The sequence below is a fragment of the Lepidochelys kempii genome, chromosome 15, assembly GCF_965140265.1.
Source record: "Lepidochelys kempii isolate rLepKem1 chromosome 15, rLepKem1.hap2, whole genome shotgun sequence".
Lineage (NCBI taxonomy): Eukaryota > Metazoa > Chordata > Testudines > Cheloniidae > Lepidochelys > Lepidochelys kempii.
This window is the reverse complement of record NC_133270.1, coordinates 29,164,878-29,179,129: the sequence shown is the minus strand read 5'-3', so window position 1 is coordinate 29,179,129 and position 14,252 is coordinate 29,164,878. Positions and strand designations below refer to the sequence as shown.

Here is a 14,252-nt window from a genome sequence, read left to right as displayed (position 1 = left end):
CACCCTGCCCCCCACCTCCCCTGCTGCCCCCTCCCCACCCTCAGCCTGAACCCCAGCCCCCCGCTGCCCCCACCCCTGCCTGCACCCCAGCCCGGTGCTGCCCCTTTCTACGTCCAGCCCCCCACCTCCCCTGCTGCCCCCTTCCCGCCCTCAGCCTGCACCCCAGCCCCCCGCTGCCCCCTACCCCTGCCTGCACCCCAGCCCCCCGCTGCCCCCACCCCTGCCTGCACCCCAGCCCGGTGCTGCCCCTTTCTACGTCCAGCCCCCCACCTCCCCTGCTGCCCCCTTCCCGCCCTCAGCCTGCACCGCAGCCCCCCGCTGCCCCCACCCCTGCCTGCACCCCAGCCCGGTGCTGCCCCTTTCTACGTCCAGCCCCCCACCTCCCCTGCTGCCCCCTTCCCGCCCTCAGCCTGCACCCCAGCCCCCCGCTGCCCCCTACCCCTGCCTGCACCCCAGCCCCCCGCTGCCCCCCACCCCTGCCTGCACCCCAGCCCGGTGCTGCCCCTTTCTACGTCCAGCCCCCCACCCTGCCCTCCTGCGCCCCCCCCCCCGCTCCCAGCCTGCCCCCACCTCCCCTACTGCCCCCTTCCTGCCCCCAGCCTGCCCCCCACCTCCCCTCCTGCGGCCCCCCGCCCCTTACCTGCACCCCAGCCCTGTGCTGCCCCTCCCTACTTCCAGCCCCCCTGCTGCCCCTTACCTGCCCCCCTGCGGCCCCCCCCCCCCGCCCTCTCCCGGCGCCGCAGCCCGCTCGCCCCCCCCGGCCGGAGGCTGCGCAGCAGCAGCGGATGGAGGCGGCCGGAGGCCGGGAGCCGCCGTCGCTGTAGCCGGGCCCCGCGCTCCGCCCCGGCCCGGAGCCGGCAGCCCCGCGCCCCAGCCATGGCCCTGGTCACCCTGCAGCGCTCGCCGACCCCCAGCGCCGCCTCCTCGGCCAGCGCCAGCGAGGTGAGCCGGGGGCGCCGGGCCGGGCCGGGCCGGGCCGAGGGGGAGGCCGCGCCAGGCCCCGGGCGGGGAGCGGGGTCCGGGGTCCGGGCCGCCCCGAGGGCTGCGGGCAAAGGGGGGTGGACCGGTCCTGACCCCCGCCCCCGCTGTACCCCCCGGTGTACCCCCCACCGTGCCCCCCGCGCCCGCTGTACCCCCCCGTGCCCCCCGCTGTACCCCCAACCCCCCCCGTGCCCCCCGCTGTACCCCCCCGTGCCCCCAACCCCCCCCGTGCCCCCCGCGCCCGCCGTACCCCCCCCGTGCCCCCGCTGTACCCCCCCCGTGCCCCCCGCTGTACCCCCCCGTGCCCCCAACCCCCACCGTGCCCCCGCGCCCGCCGTACCCCCACCGTGCCCCCGCTGTACCCCCCCCGTGCCCCCCGCGCCCGCTGCACCCCCCACCGTACCCCCAACCCCCGCTGTATCCCACCGTGCCCCCCGCTGTACCCCCGTACCCCCAACCCCCACCGTGCCCCCCGCGCCCGCCGTACCCCCCACCGTACCCCCAACCCCCCCCGTGCCCCCCGCTGCACCCCCCCCGTGCCCCCCGCGCCCGCTGCACCCCCCACCGTACCCCCAACCCCCACCGTGCCCCCCGCTGTACCCCCCCCGTGCCCCCCGCTGCACCCCCCCCCGTGCCCCCCGCGCCCGCCGTACCCCCACCGTGCCCCCGCTGTACCCCCCCCGTGCCCCCCGCTGCACCCCCCCCGTGCCCCCGCGCCCGCTGCACCCCCCACCGTACCCCCAACCCCCACCGTGCCCCCCGCTGTACCCCCCCGTGCCCCCCGCTGCACCCCCCCCCGTGCCCCCCGCGCCCGCTGCACCCCCCACCGTACCCCCAACCCCCACCGTGCCCCCCGCGCCCGCCGTACCCCCACCGTGCCCCCCGCTGTACCCCCGTACCCCCAACCCCCACCGTGCCCCCCGCGCCCGCCGTACCCCCCACCGTGCCCCCCGCTGCACCCCCGTACCCCCAACCCCCGCTGCACCCCCCACCGTGCCCCCCGCGCCCGCTGCACCCCCCACCGTACCCCCAACCCCCGCTGTATCTCACCGTGCCCCCCGCTGTACCCCCGTACCCCCAACCCCCACCGTGCCCCCCGCGCCCGCCGTACCCCCCACCGTGCCCCCCGCTGCACCCCCGTACCCCCAACCCCCGCTGCACCCCCCACCGTGCCCCCTGCGCCCGCTGCACCCCCCACCGTGCCCCCCGCCCCCGCTGTACCCCCATACCCCCTGCCCCCGCTGTACCCCCCACCGTACCCCCAACCCCCGCTGTATCCCACCGTGCCCCCCGCTGTACCCCCGTACCCCCAACCCCCACTGCACCCCCCACCGTGCCCCCCGCGCCCGCTGCACCCCCCACCGTGCCCCCAACCCCCGCTGCACCCCCCACCGTGCCCCCAACCCCCGCTGCACCCCCCCTGTGCCCCCAACCCCCGCTGCACCCCCCGTACCCCCAACCCCCGCTGTACCCCCCGTACCCCCGCTGCACCCCCCCCGTGCCCCCAACCCCCGCTGTACCCCCCACCGTGCCCCCCGCCCCCGGTGTACCCCCCACCGTGCCTCCCGCCCCCGCTGTACCCCCGTACCCCCTGCCCCAAACCCCCGCTGTACCCCCCACCATGCCCCCGACCCCACACCCTGCTGTCCCCCCCACGCCCGCTGTCCCCCCACTCTCCGCAATACACTCACCCCCCGCAAATACTCCCTGCCCCCCACTGTGTCCCCACCCCCTGCCCACCACTGTATTTCCACCGAGCCCCCTGCCCCCACAACACCCCACTATAATTCCTGCCCCCCACTGTACTCCCTGCCCCCCACCCTCTGCAATACACCCACTATGACCCCCGCATTCCACTGTACCCCCTGCCCTCATCATCTCTCTGTCCCCCCTGCCCCCATTATACCCCCACCTCCACCATAACCCCTGCCCCCCACTCCCTGCTATATCCCCACTATGCCCCTTCCCTCACCCCCACTGTGCCCCCTGCCCCTGATATAACCCCACCCCCCACTGTGTCCCTTGTCCCCCCTCTGCTATATCCCCACCTTACCCCCACCCAGCACTATACTGTCTGCCCCCCACACCCTGCTATACCCCCACCATGCCCCCTGCCTTCACAACAGCCTGGTATACCCCCAGTCCCGCACAGCCCCACTGAGCCCCCTGCCCCATACATCTTGCTATATAGCCCTTCCTTTACAGAGCCAATACCCTGCTATATCCCTCTGGCCCATGCCCCTGCTGTACAACTCTGCCCCATTCTGTCCCTTGCCTCTATACATCCCACACCTGCTATACCCTCTCTGCCCTATTCACTCCACTATACCTCCTCTCTCTGCACCAGGCCCCACACCTTAGTATACTTCTCTGCCTTATTACCACCCCCATAGGCCCCCACTTCTGTTATCTCCTCTGCCCTGTTCCTCTTCTCCTGCCCTATACGCTCCTGTGTCCTTCCCCTGCCTTATAAACCCCAAAGACAGGCTCTGTGTTCCCCTACCCTAACTCCTCGCTCTCCTGTGTCCTTCCCTACACCCCCATGCCCTCCCTTTACACAGCATCCCACTTGCCTGGGCCTCCCTCCCATATACTTCCCCCTGTGTCCGTTCTCCTATCAGGTTAACAGTCCTATTTGTCACCTGTCAAATCCCTGTCACTAACCTTCTCCCACTGATGATCTCAGCTGAGTATGGGAGGTGGTGGGGAATGGCTGGTAAAAATCTCATTGACTGTCCCCAGCTCAGGGATGCTCTTTGTTTACTTTGTTCATTCCAAACTGTGGGCCTTGGACTCAGCCTTTAATTCCCTAGTGGCTCTGCCCTCGCTCCAGGTTGTGGGTTTGAGTTTACCAAGCCACAGAGACACGGTTTATTTTCTAACTGTGTTCACTGAAAAATATGGAATGCAGTGTTGTTGTCGCCATGTGGGTCCTAGGATGTTCGAGAGACGAGGTGGGTGAGGTAACATCTTTCATCGGACCAGCTTCTGTTGGTGAGAGAAACGACCTTTCAAGCTACACAGTGGTCTTCTTCCTGTCAGAAGAAGAAGACCAGAAGAAGAGCTCTGTGTAAGCTCAAAAACTTCTCTCACCAATGGAAGATGGTCCAATAAAAGATATTACCTTGCCCGTCTTGTTTCACTGAAAATGTTATGAAATCATGAAGATATTTCTGTTTCCATAAGGGTTTTTAAAATCTTTACTTTGTTTAAAAAAAAGGTATAAAACCTAAATTTTGAACATAAACCATTGATCGTCCTGTGAACCCGTGAAAGAGAGAGACCTGATTCTCATCTCATTTACACAGTTGTAAACCAGGAGTATTCCCACTGAAGTCAGTGGGGTTACACGGGTTTTAATCTAGTGTATATGAGAGATGAATCAAGCTTTTGGTGTGTCTGTCTTGTCTTTGGAGTGTTTCTGCATTATGTCTGTTCAGTATCATGTTCTGTAAGGGTATAAAGCCGTTGGTTTTTTTTTCCAAGGAAATAGGGGTCTCCTTCCATGAGGATTGGCTCATGCCTGCCATTGGATGCAGTACTGGCTCATGCCTGCCAGTGGATGCAGTAGAGTAGTGATTCCCAAACTTGTTCCGCCGCTTGTGCAGGGAAAGCCCCTGGTTGGCCGGGCCGGTTTGTTTACCTGCCGCGTCCACAGGTTTGGCCGATCGCGGCTCCCAGTGGCCGCGGTTCGCTGCTCCAGGCCAATGGGAGCTGCTGGAAGCAGCGGGCAGTACGTCCCTTGGCCCGCACCGCTTCCAGCAGCTCCCATTGGCCTGGAGCAGCGAACCGCAGCCACTGGGAGCCGCGATCGGCCGAACCTGCGGACGTGGCAGGTAAACAAACAGGCCCGGCCTGCCAGGGGCTTTCCCTGTGCAAACAGTGGAATGAGTTTGGGACCCACTGCAATAGAGTGTACTCCAAAGGCAGGGCAATTCCTTTTCAGAAGCACCTTTATGAGCCAGGAATAGAGATGCTTTAAGGGGTACCCAGAGAGGCTGAGGTAGGATATCTCCCCCTACTCTCCGTCCTAATGGTCCCTTCTGATCTAAAAGTCCATGAATATATGAATCACCCCTGGAAATTTAAACATTGATTTTTGTATAATGTTAATAAAAAACAAAGAATTTCTAGCCAAACTGTGTCTGTGTTTTCCCTGATCTGTTACGCTCTTTCTTGTGTGAAGATGGATTTACAGGCTGAGTCTGTAGCAAATATGTATTTAGAGACTTTTTAAAAAGGGAATTATTGACCCAAAAGTTCTTACTATGAAAGAGCTCTTACAGCCTGCTTCTTAACAACACATAAACCAGTATGGATTTATAAAATGGATGCTAATGTTGTCTTCAGGGGAATTGTGATAGTGTCAATATGGCATGCTAGAAACCCTTATGAATTTTTTTCTGAGCAGAAAACCAGTTTGCACAGTCGCTAATTTTTTATAAATTCAAATAGCTCCCTTGCCCTATCAGATCTCCAGCATCTTTTCTGCTGTAGGCAAAGCCCCAGTCCAGCATTGCAAGTTGTACAGGCTCAGCTGTCTGCTTGGGCAGGTCACGGGCAGAATCAGGGCCTAAAGATGGATCTATCCCTCCACGATGCAGATTTCAGGATGCTCTCACCTGAAGAGCCATGGCTTGACATCACTCAGAGTGCCTGGGACAAACTGGGGGATGAGTGGATGGTTGAATGGCACTGCCAGTGATGGGTCCAGTACAAGATAATTATATTTGTATATAACCCAGCAAATACCCAGTCAAGTTGCCAGCCTTGTCAGTTCAGATAAATGTTCTGCCCAAAGAACTAAAGCTAGTTAAGAAGGTTTCTGTCCTCTGTAATATTGAGCCCTTAATTCTTCCTGTTGTGCCTATTTTTGTTTATTTTTTAAAAAGGTCAACTTGAAATCGAGTCAGTTTGAAAAGATGAGTGTAAAGTAGCTTCAAGTTCTGAAGCTCCGTGATGATATCTGTGGTTTCATACATATTTTTACAATCACAATTAAAAAAAAATATTTGTATGTTCCCCCATTGCTGTGTAACAGACCCAGACAAATGGGGGAGCTCACTAGGTCCCCAACACTGCAACTTAATCCAGGCAGGTGGACCCTGTGTCCAATGATTTCAGTGGATTTCTTGAAATCACTGATTTATTTGGGCATAAGCTTCGTGGGTAAAAAACCATTTCTTCAGGTGCATCTGAAGAAGTGGTTGTTTACCCACGAAAGCTTATGCCCAAATAAATCTGTTAGTCTTGAAGGTGCCACGAGGCTCCTTGCTGTTTTTGTGAATGCGGACTAACAGGGCTACCCCCTGATACTTGAAATCACTGGGACTCCACATGGGCCCAGGGGGGGTTCTGCAGGAGTCTGACCTCAGGATAAGGGCTCAACTGATAGTACGCTAAGTGGTGGTAAATGCACAAAGTAAACAAACTATAAAAATAGAGGAAATATATTTTTCTTCAAAGCTCTGTCAGTCACAGTAATCTTGCATTGCTTTTTAATATCTCCTTTCCACTGAATAGATACGTCTAATATACAGATTATGCAAAGCTGTAATAGAACTTGTGTGTCATCATTTTAATGTCCAATAACAAATTAAGAACCATAACTACTAGCTATGAGCAGCAAATTCCTTTACATCATTTAACTCTGACCTTTTGAAGTCTTAATATTAAAAACCCCATCTAACCTTGAAAATGTTATGTTAACCTCTTTTTTTTAGTTGAGGTCCACAAAAAACATTTCAGAGCATTGTTTGTACATTGTACAGCAGAAAGGGGCTCCAACTGGCCTTTGCACTACTGCAGTAGAACTGTTCATAAAAACCAGTAGGACTCTTACACTTTTTTAAGTTTAAAGGCCAAATTAACTTCTGCTGATTTGTGTAAAAGCTGCATTTGTGTGGAGGCTCACCAGCTGTGTTAGGTTTTACTCGTGCTTGTAATGGCTGGGTTACCTTCTCTTGGTAGGTTAAGGTACTTGCAAAAAAATCAGAAAAACAAATCCATGGCCGTTTAGGAACATGACATTTGTCAGTAGGCTACACGCTTTGAACTGGGGATTGAGCTCAGATCTTCCTGGCCTAAACGCATAGGCACCTCCCAGAGATCAGCAGCATACGGCTTATAAAACCGAGTTGGACAGTTTTGATTGCATCCATCATATTGACACACTACCCCATTCATTGAAGGATTTCTTTGTGCCCCGCTCTTTGCTAACATTCTGATGCTCTATTCAGCTCCTGTTGATTTCAATGGGAGGGCTGTGTGCACATCCCTTGTGATGTCTAGGCATTCCATCCGCCAGCTGATCTGCCCTCCAGCTTGCAGGATTGGTGTTTAATGGTTTTAAACTCTCTGTGAGCCCCTTTGACATCCTGTACCGGGGGAAATGGTGGGAGGGGATATTTTATGTGGCTGTATAGTACTATTTTTCTGTGGACATTGAAAAAAAATCATTGTTTTAAAAAGTGTGAGGAATTTTTGACAATAAGGTAGAAACAGCCAGTGCATAACACATTCTCTATCCCTCTTTTCCCTCCTTAGCTGGAGGTTGGCAGTGATGAAGATCGCAAATTAAACCTGAGGTGAGCAGAACCGTTTAATTCATGCTGTTCTAAACATTGTTTCCAGCACTGTTGAACTTCTGCCATGTGATTTTCTACGCCCTGATCCCACAATGAGCTTTGGACGGGCAGATTCTTGCTCCTGCGCAGACCCCAGGACCTCTAGTGAGCTGAGGCCAGATCACTGACCTCTCTCATTCAGTTATTTTATTTTTGATCTTGGAATTTAACATTTAAAAACTAAAATGAGGTTTAATTTTCTTGTCAGGAAAAAAGTGGAACATTGTTTATAAAATTCATCCACAACGCTTATTAATTATCTTAATGTGTCTTGTCTCTAATAGCTTGGGCTTCTTTTGTGGGGCGGGGAGCCTATACCCTAGTTGGAGGTGGCTGGAGAAATGGTGGAAATAGAGCCATCCTCTGTTCACTTTTGACCGTTTAATGGTCAAGGATTGAATTCATTTCATGTTGGAAATAATAAGTTGCTGTTATGAAGTGAGGAGGGGGAAAAGGAAAGGAACAAAAGAAATAAGTGTGGAGAGGGCTGAGGTAAGTAACCCAGAGGAGATGGGAGCGGGCTTTCATGTGCAGAATCAATTGTTGCCCCACAATCTCCAAACGTAGCTGTCTGAAAGGTAAGGCTTAGAAACTCTGCAGTATCTCAACAGGCTTGTTCTTGCCATTTGCTCTTCTCCTAGGTCCTACTCCCCAGTTTTAATGTCCGTTTAGGCAGTTTATTGGTTTTGTTTTCTGTTTGCCATTTGTCATTGCTTTTTTTATACCTTCAGGCACACTGAGTTCATGGGATATTGCATGATGTGTCTCTGTTACACACTACTGGAAGTTTGATTCCCTTTACACCCTAATACACCAGCGGATTCCAGCAGATGCATAGATATGTTTTGGGGCTGGGATAGAACCTGTTTTAATTTGGAACCTGTATAATTTTCTAATTTTGGCAGTGGGTGGGGTTTTGAGGAATGGACTCTTTTTATTCTGCATAAATTGACGTTAGAAAGCCGAGTCGTCTTCTCTGTAAACAGGTGAGGTAAGCTGCAAGCGGCTGTATTACAGCCTCTGTTGTTTGGCTCAGCAGTGATCTGGCTTGAGTTACAAATCACTCTAACAAGCCTGACTATACAGCAGAGGCACTGTGCATTTGATTTTGCTCAGCAGGACTCTCTGGTTTGTAAGTTCTGATTACAGGTTTTAGTTTTTATTTCTCAGTCCTTATTCTGTAGTGGCAGTGGTGTCTAGAAGTTCAAGGAGAATTAAGTACTCCTGGTTCTACTCCCAGCTCTGCTACTTATTCACTATGTCAGTGGTTCCCAACCAGGGGTCCGGGGCCCCTTAGGGGGCCATGAGCAGGTTTCTGGGGGTCCATCAAAATAAACCAGAGAGCAGGGCTGGCATTAGACTCACTGGAGACCAGAACAGAAAGCCAAAACCCAAGCCTGCCGCCCGGGGCAGAAAGCCGAAGCCTGAGTAACTTAGCTTCGTGGGGCCCCCGGAGGCATGGGGCCCTGGGCAGTTGCCCGGCTTGCTACCCCCTAATGCCAGCCGGGAGGCTTTTAATCTGCTGCATATGCAGAACACCAGTTGTTGTGACACAGGTGGGCCATGGAATTTTTATAGCATGTTGGGGGGGGGGGGGGGGCTCAGAAATTAAAAGGTTGAGAACCCCTGCACTATGTGACTTGGGGCCACATTTAGCACCCCTGAAGTCAATGGAAAGATTGTCATTGATTTACCATGGCCCTGGGCCCATGCCTTAATCTTGCTGTGCTTTTGTTTACCCTTTTGTAAAACAAATAATAATATGTAACCTATTAGGAGGGTCATGAGAACTAATTAGTGTCTATAAAATGTTCCTTTGCTGAAAGCTGCTGCAGAAGTGCAGATTGTTGTTGTTCTTTATAAAGGGGCAAAGTGATGGTGCAATCCATAAGTCCCCGGTCTACGTAGACACAAGGCAGCAGAGTTCTAAGGAAGGTGTGTCAAACGGCGGGTTTCAGCCTGCTTGGTGTATCATCTGGTCGTTATGACAGATATCGATTCTGTAGAATGCCGGATTTCATTTGCAGAAAAGTATCAAGTATCTAACCAATATGGTCACAAAGAACCCTCTGAATGTAGCCTGACGTAATGCTGCCTCAGGGTATGTCTGTGCTGGATCTGGAAGGTTTAAATTAGGTGTTCAGCTGATCACCTGCGTAACTTAAAAATATAGCCATAAAGCCTCTTCATTAGGTTTTGAGCTGAACGAGATGGCGTATCCTTCTCAGAGTCATTTCAGGCTTAGGATCGGTAGAGTTAGAAGGCGTAAATTCCAGCTCCAGGAGTCACCCCTGTGCTAGCTCCGATGGAGCAATTGCACCAAAATAGAAATGTAGCTGTGGTGGGCATGTGGCAGGAGAGGCTAACCGTCCTGGGTATGTACCTAGGGTATTGGACAGCATCGTACTGGGGTCGGCTAGCTCCTCCCACTGCTCGCACTGCCATGGCTACACTTCTGTTTTTACTATGGTAGCTTGATTAGAGCTAGTGTGGGTATGTCTCCTTGAGTTGGAATTTACACCTTCCAGCTGCAGTGTAACCAAACCCTAAGGCAGCCTGAAGCAGCTCTGAGAAGTGTGCACGGTCTCATTAAACTCAGGTTAGCTCTGAAACTTAACGAGAGGAGGCTTTATGGCTAGTTAACATAGGCAAACAGCTGCGCCCATAGTTTGAATGCCCAGCCTCTGGATATATATGCACAAGTCAGGCATTTGGACTCACCAGTGGCCAAATAAACAAAAGGGGAGATTAATACCAGTCTTAAAAGGGGTTTTGCGTAATCTTACTCACTGAGCGATGCTGCGAACAGCAGTAACTTTACGAACTAAGGTCTGATTCCCTGACCACTCAGAGCGTAATGTATGTATATTTGCAGGACTGAGGCCTAATAATTAGTTGCTACCCTTGATCTTTGTCTAACCCTCTTGCTGTGATGAGTGGAAGCTGTGCAAAAGATTGATGGGAATTTATGTGGCACCATGGCCTATGAAATAAAATTTAAAAATGGATTGTAACCATCTGCACAGAAGGAGTTTGTCTCCCCTTTCATAAGGTGCTTTCTGTAGAGTGACTTACTGAGACTCCACCTTGTGCCCATAGGGTGGCAGAGTTGTTCAACTTCATTGTTCTTTTGCTGCAAAAGCAGTCTAAAGCCGGGGTTGTGTTTGCTGCAGGAAATGAAGGCCCTGATTGGTGTGGCAGTGAGATATTTTTGTCTTAACTTTGAGATCCTAGACCGAGAGAGACTGACATGAGAGCAGTTCTCTGTCACGTGTGGTGGGCAGAGGGTTTGGCAGTGCGTGACTTAAAAGACCTCATAGGATCCTAGCAGTCAGAAAAAGGAAGAGCGGTTGGAACATAAAGTCCATCTGTCTGCCAGTGCTGGGTGAATTTCCCTGATACAGGATTTATCAGATATTACACATTTACAGCTTTTTCATAAACTTGCTGAACAGATTTCTCATTCACTGCAGAAAGTCCCAGAATTTTCATTTGTGATAGGACAGTTGGCTCAGTGTGTTCATACCATCAGGTTCCTTCTATAATTGCTGAAGGTTCTCTTCTTCCCCCCACGGCCCCTGTCACAAAGGGCTAGCTGCCGCACCTCTTAACTCCTCTTTGGAATTACAGACAGCCCCATGTATGCAGTGTTGTTGTAGCCGTCTTGGTCCCAGGATATTAGAGAGACAAGGTGGGTGAGGTAATATATTTTATTGAACCAACTTCTGTCACAGCTAAATACAAGATGGAACAGATTGTTTAGCATAGATAGTTAGCACATATTGTAAGGGATCATTCACGGTGGAGAGGCCCATTAACACCTCAGCAGCCATAGGACAAAAAATGGGGAGGTTAGTGGGTTACAGATTGCTGTAATAAAGCATAAATCCAGTGTCTCTGTTCAGTCCATGATTTTTAGTGCCTAGCAGAGTAATGAATTTAAGTTCCCAGCTCGTCTTTTGAAAGTGTTGTGCAGGTTTCCTTTGAGGATGAGGACTGAGAGGTCAGCTGTAGAGTGATCGCTTTGTGAAAGGTGTTCGTTCACCCACAGGGGATAGGTTGTTTTTGTCTTTTATCATTTTCCTGCGTGCGTTCATTTTAGAGTGCAGTGATTGTCTGGTTTCACCCACTTAGTTGTTATTGGGGCATTTAGTGCTCTGGATGAGGTACACCACATGTTGTAATAAGCATGTCTAGGACCCATGGATCTTGGAGGGTGTACGGGGTTGAGGGTTTGATCATTGTAGCAATGGAGATACGCTAGGATACTCACGTTGTCCTGGGTGTATTCCTGTAAGCCATTTTTTGCCACCAGATATGTAAAGACAAGCCCCACTGCAGGCAGAGGAAATTGCTGGCCCTTATATGAATTTGATTCATTGCCTATGATACTTTGGTAAAGTTTCAAATTGCTGTGTGTAATTCTGTCTTTAGGGTTGCCATAGCTGCTGAATGCTTGTTTCTTGTATCTATCCTCGTCACAGTGCATTTGTGGTTTGATTTTTTTCAGAGATGCTGTACACCCACAGGATCCTGAAAAAACTTGTGTGCTCACCTTTAACCACGAGTGATTTCACTGAGTTAATGGGACTACTGAGATGCTTAGAGTTTTTGCATAAGATTTTCCAGGACCAGGCCAGTTGACTTCAATGGCCAAGTAATGTGTGCTCAGCATCTCTGAAAGTCAGGTGGCTTTAGACCCCGATTCCTCTCCGTTACACTGAGGCACCCTCAGTGAAGTTAAGAGTGTTGCACAGGAAGAACCCATCTGTGTTAAGCTGTTCTGGAGGACACGGGTAGTTTTTTCTTTGTACAACTCATCTAACTTCAAAACCAGAATTTACCCTGTTGTGACGTGAGAACTGGGAGAGTTTGTCACTTGGAGAGTCATAAAGCGAATCCTGTAATGTAGAAAATTCATCTAATTACACTTTGCCTGTTCCCTTTTATCATCCATGACAATAGGTTGTCTTGTCCTAAGTCAAGGAGAATGTTTCCCACCTAGCCAGTCCCATTCTGAATATTGGCTATTGCTCAAATACACTCGGCCAATACATCCAGATAAGCACTGTCTTAATTACAAATATTCAGTAAGTTTGTTTATCCAGTCATTCCATAATGCTCACAATTATAGGGTTTTCAGTCACATTCTGAATGTGGTTGAAGAGAGACAATGTGTGGGTGCCTTCAGACACTGATTGCCTGCACAGAGGATGACGTTAGAGCCATGATGCGTTGAGGTCTGTCTGGGGGATACCTATCCAGATCTCTGATCTGGTCTGAAGGTCTCTCTTGAAAGAATTGGTTTTGTTTGACAACATTAACTACAGCTCTAGGAGGTAGCTCCACTCTGCATTGAGTGAGCTAGGGTCATTGTGGGGCACCTCAGCCTTGGAGGAGCCAGAAGGAAACCCCGCTACCCACTAGCACAGTAACGTGGTCATGCGCATGTGCGTTAGACTGCCACAGTTTAACTCACCCCATGCTAAGCGTGCAGCAAACCAAAGGCTGAGAAGGGACCTTGTTGCTCTCTATTAATACATCAGGTGGTAAACACCAGGGAAGGAGACGATCTATTTAAGCTGAAGGACTGTGGTGATACAGGAGCCAATGGGTATAAACTGGCCATGAATGAATTTAGGCTGGAAATGAGCAGAAAGTTCAGAGGAGGGAGGTTTTGGACCAGCCTCCCAATAGGAGGAGTTGGGTGCAAACAACCTAAGTTGTTTTCAGAGGGTGCTTGATAAGGTTTTGAATGGCATTGTGTCCCTGCTGTAGTAGGGACTGGACTTGATGACCCAGGAGGTCCCTTCCAGGCCTAAGTGCACGTGTTCCTGCAGCGTCTAGTCTCATAGCAGTCTCTGCATTGTGTCTTTGCTTCTTCACAGACTGAGGGGTAGGAGCCATGTCTGAAATGGTTACGCAATGCTTCTGCAGCCCCACAACTCCTTTTGAGAGCCATGCGGCTGTTGGAGTCTCCACCGAGCCTGATGGCTACATACAGGAATTGTGTTGGGGCAGCACTGGGCCTGGGAAGTAAAGGTAGACCAAAGACAAGTCTCTCGGTGAAACAGACCTGTAAATGGGCCTGGATCCTCTGCCCGCCTCCCGTTCCAGTTATCCTGAGCACACCTGGGCACCTCTCACTTCTTTACCAAACAGTAAACTGTAGGCGGTGCTTTTATGGAGCGTCCTTGGAAGAAGGGGTAAAGCTGCATGGGTCTCTGCTCTCTTTGTTGTCTGTGTGCCTGATGGAGCTCTGAGGCTAGCCGCTCTACTTTGGTAGAGGCAGAAGATTAGAAAGCTAAAGCAATAACAATGCAAATTAAATTTGTCCACAGCATGGCAGAGGATTCTGACTGGAAGAATGTGCCTTTGGGGGAAGATAGCTCTGAAGTTGTAAACACTGAGAAACTGGTGCTTCTGGGAGCGGGGAGCAGGGCAGGCCAGGAAATATGCTGCTGATTTTGAAAAAGAACATTATATGAAACAATTATGGCCCAGTCCTGCATTTCCGAGCCTGCAGGACTGGGTTCTTAGAGCTTTTTAAAATAACAGTTAAGGAGCAGATCCTTCAAATGGGGTTTGATGTGTAAATAAAGGTTTGCAGGATTGGGCCCTTATCTACCCATGAAGGCTTTGACG

The 14,252-nt window shown here is 52.2% G+C and overlaps 1 protein-coding gene across 1 annotated transcript in view; it reads left to right on the top strand.

Moving 5' to 3' along the window:
• The first annotated feature begins 769 nt into the window (after nt 1-769).
• SSH1 (slingshot protein phosphatase 1) overlaps nt 770-14,252 on the top strand; it is a 62,101-nt gene continuing 48,618 nt past the window's right edge. Inside the window, exons 1-2 of the mRNA XM_073312365.1 lie at nt 770-942; nt 7,528-7,568. Coding sequence (XP_073168466.1) covers nt 877-942; nt 7,528-7,568 — 107 coding nt within the window. The 5' untranslated portion in view covers nt 770-876. The remainder of the gene's footprint in view (nt 943-7,527; nt 7,569-14,252) is intronic.